Source organism: Propithecus coquereli, unplaced genomic scaffold, assembly GCF_000956105.1.
Source record: "Propithecus coquereli isolate 6110/MARCELLA unplaced genomic scaffold, Pcoq_1.0 Scaffold165, whole genome shotgun sequence".
NCBI lineage: Eukaryota > Metazoa > Chordata > Mammalia > Primates > Indriidae > Propithecus > Propithecus coquereli.
The window spans coordinates 2,854,588-2,861,329 of record NW_012141080.1 but is presented as its reverse complement, the minus strand read 5'-3'; the positions used below and the strand labels follow the sequence as shown (position 1 = coordinate 2,861,329).

Sequence of the window (6,742 nt, the reverse complement as noted above, 5' to 3'; positions counted from 1 at the left end):
CCATGACCTTGCTACACTCACTTTTTAAAAATAAATTCTTTGGGATTTTCTACCTAGAAAATTATACCATCTGTAAACAGAGACATTTATATCTTCCTTTCTGATCTACATACCTTGACTTCCTTTTCTGGACTTATTACATGTACTAGGACCACCCATATAATGTTGGACAGTAGTGGGAACAGACCTTCTTGCCTTGATCCTGAACTTAGAGGGAAAGCATTTAAGTCTTCCGTTATTCAGTATGATATTAGCTCTCAGATTTTCATAAATGCCCTTTATACCATCAAGGAAGTTCTTTTAGTTCCTAGTTTGCTTAGTGTTTTTAATCATAAAGAGGATGTTGAGTTCTGCTACTTACTTCTCACATATCTATACAAAAGATTTATTTCCATGTTCATAAATGAACTAATTAATTAAGGATAACAATATTTACTAAGTTTTATGACTGCAGCACAACTTTCAAAGGCAGCCATATCATTTATATCCTTTGTACTTTTGACAAAGCACCTAATGATGTTATCTATGACTTCTGATATCGACAATAATAGCAGCAGTTACATGGAATTTCAGACTCACCTATGTTAAAAACGAAGTTAAAATAAAAATTTGGAAAAAGAAAACATCAATTAATTAAGGGTAAGTTCATGTCTGGTACCAACAGGTCTCATACTCATTTTTTACTTGTCCTGCTTTCTCAAAACTTTTGTCTTTCTCCCCTGGCAAACAGGGCTAGATATGAAATTTCCAACCTATTTAGTTTGTGTGAGAAAATGAAAATACTGTTTTCTTTTAGTCTCACATTTTCATTTTTCTGTTCAAAGAAAATGTTTAAATCTCTTATCTCAATGAGTGGCACTAATGATTTTATTCAACTCAGAAAGCCTTTAACTCTCAACTTTACATCTAAATCACATTGAACTTACCCCTCCAGTTAATCCCCTTCTTCAAGCTCCATGCCAACCGTTGCCTAGTTCAAGCCCTCATCGTGTTTCCTTGTTTTACCTCGAAGGTCACTTTACTAGGTTTTTGTTTTTGTTTTTCGGTTATAGCTGATCTCCAGGCTTTCAACTGAATCCTGAGAATGAAGTTATTTCTCAGCCTTAAACGATTCAATGCCCAGTCCCGATGCCTTCAGAGTAACATCACATACCTTTTCTCTGCTTATAAGGCCCACTGTGCATGATCATGTATCTTTAAGCCCCATATCTTCCCAGTGTTCCCCCTTGGAAAGAAAATAGCAGTGCATTGAGCATTGCACCTTCAGGGGTACAAATTTCCCATATAGGGAAAAGGGATATTTGTTGTTCTGAAGCCATTACTCTTCTGAATGAGAAAATCAAAAAGAGCTCTTCATGCAGAAAATAGTCTTTACAACGTCATGTGAGGATTAGCCTCAACCCTAAAAATAGACGTAGGAGGCAAGAAGACCAATTACCCAATTACTGTTTCATTAATAAGTCAGAGATTAATTAGCAGGTCTCTAAACTTGCAACTATCTGTAAACTCTTATTGCTAATGTTGCTGCCCTCCTCCTTATCCCCATTACCACAATAGTTCAATGCTCTAGTTTCTCAGCCTCAGCACTATTTGACATTTTGGGCCAGGTAATTCTTTGTTGTGGAGGGCTGTTTCATGTATTGTAGGATGTTCAGCAGCATCCCTGACCTCCCTCCCTAGATGTCAGCAGCATCCCGCCCCCCACAACTGTGACGACCAAAAATGTCTCCAGACATTGCCAAATGTCCACTGGGAAGCAAGATCACCTTGGATGGAGAGTCACTGCTCTAAGTAAAATGACATTGTTGTGTGCTTAAGATGACGGCAGGAAGTTTTGGAGAAGGAAACTCTAAGGAAACTCAGTCAATGCAGACCGATTCCCAGGGATTATGGCTAACAGAATAAGGAAGACAGAGAAAGCCAGCCTGGGCCCTGCAGGGTTATGATCACAGCAAGCAGTGAAAGGTACATGTGATGTGTACAGCAACTTCGACACAGCCATGAAAAATCATTACACTTCCCTGGATGCATTCTGAGTTTACAACCTCATCTCTTTGTGCGTAATTTTTCTCTCCATGAAATATCCTATGTCATCTTCACGCGATTGTATAAGGCTTACGGGCAGAACGGGAAGTGGAGATGATACACATCAGAGATGGTGGGTAAAACAGCAGGCAGTTTTTTACAATGCATATATAATTTTTTATAAGCCAGTATCATCTTTGCTTTTTAACTAAGCAACTTCTGTTATGTATCTCTATAAATTCACTGAACTGTCAGATTCTCTCTTCTTCTGTTGGACCCCTAAAATAAAATTTTATTTGAGGGTATGCTTTCGATGTAAACAAATATTTCTTCTATTTCCATTTCAGGTTCTAGAAATGCTAAAAGTATACATAATTAATGCATTTGTCTTTAACCTGTTTTCAGAGAGGTTAACAATCTATGAATGGATATATATGCTCATTCCTTGCTGAAAACATACACACACACATATAAAAAATTCTGGTCTAGAGTATTAATATATTGAATATACAAAACAGTATGTTCCATTGATTTAAAGTAAATACATACACACACATTCCAACTGAAAAAAAAAATGATTAAAATTTGAAATTAAGGAGAAGGGGCAGAGCAAGATGCTAGAATAGAAACCTCCAGAAATGGTCCCTCTGAACAAACACCAAATTCAACAACTATACATGCAAGGAGTCACCTTCAGAAGAACCAAAAATCAGGTGAGTGATCTAAGTACCTGGTTTTAACATAATGTGAAGGAAAGAGGCACTGAAGAGGACAGAAAAGACAGTCTTGCGTTGCCTACGCCACCGTTCCCCGATCCCCTGGCAGTAAGGCACCAGTGCGCCACGTAGAGAGAGAATCTGCGTGTGCGAGGGAGGGAGAGTGAAGTGATTGTGGGACTTTGCATTGAAACTCAGGGCTGCCCTGTCACAGGGGAACTCAGCACAGGGCAGAATTCTGCTGGTGCCCTCAGAGGGAGCATTTAGACCAGACCGTCCAGAGGGAAATCCTCCAACCCAAAACCCATCTGGCCCCACCACTGGCCGACAAAAAGCGTTCTGGGGCCTGGAATACATTGTTGAGGCAGTAAGGGCACAAAGGCTGCAGTCCTTGGGCAATTCCTGCAGCTGTGCTGGCTCAGAGCCTGTGGACTTGGGGTGCACGTGACCCAGTGAGACACCAGCCGTGGGGCCCAAGCTAGTTCCTGTGTCACCCCTCCCCCAACTCCAGGCAGTGCAGCTCAGGGACAATCCTCTTCCACTTGGGGAAAGGAAAGGGAGGAGTTCAGAGGACTTGGTGTTGCAACTTGGGTACCAGCTCAGTCATAGTAAAATAAGGTACCAAGCAGATTCCCAAAGCCCCTGAGTCCAGGCCTCAGTCCCTGGATGGCATTTCTAGACCCACCCTGGGCCGGAAGGAAACAGGCAGCCCTGAAGACAAGGACCCAGTCCTGGCAGTATTCACCACCTGCTGACTAAAGAGCCCTTGGGCTTTGATCAGAGGTAGCCAGGCTACAGTCACCAGGGCTTTGGGTGAGACTGGGCTGACTTCAAGTGTGACCTGGCACAGTCCCAGCTACGGTGGCCACGAGAGAGCACGCACGTCACTCCTCTCCCAACTCCAGCAGCCCAGCACAGAGAGCGAGGAAAGAGAGTGAGAGACTTTGCCTGGTCGTCCAGCGAGTTCTCCCACATCTTACCCAAGTCCACTATGGTGGTACCACCGGGAGTCTGCAAGAGTCACAGCATTACTGGGCTTGGGACACGCCCAAGTGCTGATACATCTGCAGTGACCAAAGACTTAGATCACAACACTCAATTCCCTTTGAATACCTGGAAAGCCGTCTGAAGAAGAATGGGTTCAAATAAGCCCAGACTGTGAAGATTAAAATAAATACCTAACTCTTCAATGCCCAGACATTGATGTACCTCTACAAGCATCAAGAACATCCAAGAAGACATGACCTCACCAAACAAACTAAATAAGGTACCAGTGACCAATCCTGGAGCGGCCTAACAGTACGAAATTCACACAAATTATGAATTATTCTGTATAGCACTGAAGCTTTCCTATGTGGATAATGGCATGTAGAAATTTTGGAATGCTGAAATGTGCTTATGAACTAATCACATTGCAACGCCCACTGGTTTATTTCTCTCAGAATCTTACCAGGGTTTGCCATCATAGCTTTGTACTTCACAGAGGAACTTATTTGTTGACTGACTAAAAGAATATTTCAGACCTTACTTGTGAGTTTCCACAATAGAAGGCTGATTAATTATTATGTGACAAAAACATGGTGCTTAAGTGATGGTACTTTTCTCAAACATGTTTACAACACATTGTGAGCACTTACTGTCTCCCCGGCAGAGTAGAGGCCCCAGTTTATAAGCTGCTTCTGAATGTGGTCGGCCTGTGTCTGTAATCACTATCTTAGTTACTGGCAGATGTTCTTTATAAGAGAGTAATCCAGTGTCATTGGTCCTAAAAAACAGTAACAACAAAAAGATTCTTAAAATTATTGATAGTTCTTACTGCATTTCAAAACCAAGACGTTCTGAACTGAATTTGCACACACAAAAGAATAATCATCCAATTGCTCATTACAGTGCGCAAAAACATGGTAACATTTTAACATCCCTGGTAGAAAATATACAATAGAGAATATAAAATACAACATATGTTAAAATTAGAATATAGGTGGAGATGTTTTAACTCAGTTGACCATTTTCTACCTTTTGACTGGAATAGTTGGTTAATGTGTTAACATTTAGTGTAATGATTCGTACTGTGGTTTTAGGTCTACAATTATGCTATTTGTTTCTTTTTTTCCCCATATGATTTCTTGTACTTCTGCTCCTTCTTTGCTGCCTCCTCTTGGTTTATTCCATTTTTTTCATATTTAATTTTAATTTCTCCATTCACTCATTAGTTATACCTTTGTTTATTGTATCTTAATCTTTGCTTTATAGATTATGAAATGCATCCTTAATTTATCACGGTGTACTTAGATTTTATGTTATAACAATATAAAATGTCAGAAACTTGCTATGGGATAATTTATTTAATACCACCCCCCATAAACACATACATACTTGTTATTTGTGCTATTGTTGTAATATTTTAAATCCATATGTTAAAAACTTTATAATTAAACAGTAAATTTTATTTTTTAATTAAGGAAAGACTTTAAACACTATCTTTTATATTTACCAACATATTTACAATTTCCAGCAATATTTATTTCTTCCTGAAGATCTGAGCATTCATCTGGGATTATTTCTCTTTAGCCTGAAGAATTTGTTAACAGTTTTCATTTCAGATATACTTTACTATTCTGAAGTTCACATTTGGTTGTCTGCTTAAAATACCCTCTGTTTACACATTGTGATTATTTTTACCTTTAAGTCTTTAAGCATGTTTATAATAGGTGCTTCAAAGTTTTCGCCTGCTAATTCAGAAACAGTAGTGCCCCAGGATTTGTTTGTAATAACTGCTTTTAATTTCTTGACTTTAGATCAGAGTTTATTCTTTTTTGGAATGTTCAGTAATTGTTATAATATGCTAAATAATATAGATAATATATTGTGAAGATTTGGGACTTTGTTGTTCTCTGATAATTTCCTTTTTATTTTCACAGACAGTTAAATCGCAACGTTATCACGATAAATTGTGTATGCTTAGTTTTGTATCAGTAGGGTGGGCCTGTGTCAGTTTTGCTCTTAGTTTTCATCCAATCCCTCGGTTCTGGGACACGGCCTTTGCTGTAAACACATGGATCTTCTGTCATGCAAAGCTTAGCTCAATTAGTGATTCTTAAACTCCAAATTCTGTCTCCCCTCTGGTAGTGGACACTGAAATCTCTGTATAGCTTGTTCAGTTTTCCAGCTGTACCTCTCTGCTTGGCGTCTAGAAATCTTCCCTTTGCATGTGCAGTTCAAGGGTCAGCTGAGGATCTAAGGAAAGTTTATATAGCGGACTCACCCTAGGTGGCTTGTCTTTACTGGGAATTCCCTTTCTCCTTCAATGTCCAGTTATTCTAGCATCTCCAAACTCTGTCCTCTGTTACCTTAAACCAAAAAAAATCTAGTATTCCCTTTGAGTTCTAGGCATCCCATGGCAGGTGACCTACATCCTCAAGGGAAAAAGGGTATTAATATACTTTGCCTCACCCATTTGGGTTCCCTTCTTTCAGGGGTTAAAGGCCCCTAAACCTGGCGGTTTCCATCTATATTTTATTACTCTCCACTTACTTCAAGTAGCTGTTTTTATAATATTTTCCTGGGTTTACAAACATTTTCTGAAAAGGGTTAGTTCTATGCAAGCTACTTCACCATAAGCAGAATTTAATATGAGAAGTTTCAAAATCTTATTTTTTAACTTATTTGTAAGTAACAATATATTATGGAGTCATTAGAGAGTTATTGGTGATTAGGTTAATTTCTTTGTTAAGTATTGTTATTAGCATATTATTCACATTTTAAAATAAAATATTTCTGTGTAGGCATATTTTGTAAAGGTAGTAAGAAGAAAAGAGTGCCTTCTAAAAGGAGTAGAAATTTTGAAAAATGACAGTTTAAGAGAGAAAATATTCTTCATACCAAGCATGTAACATAAAAATGCAATCATGACTCCACACTACTCTATATAGATTCCTCCTTCTAGGGTACTCTAAAAGTCTTTCTTTTCTCTCTTTCTCTCTCTCTCTCTCTCTCTCTCT

At 38.8% G+C, this 6,742-nt stretch overlaps 1 protein-coding gene across 1 annotated transcript in view; it reads right to left on the bottom strand.

Moving 5' to 3' along the window:
* Positions 1-6,742, bottom strand: part of CNTNAP4 (contactin associated protein-like 4) — a 302,601-nt gene that overhangs the window by 60,987 nt on the left and 234,872 nt on the right. Inside the window, exon 15 of the mRNA XM_012641517.1 lies at positions 4,379-4,506. Coding sequence (XP_012496971.1) covers positions 4,379-4,506 — 128 coding nt within the window. The remainder of the gene's footprint in view (positions 1-4,378; positions 4,507-6,742) is intronic.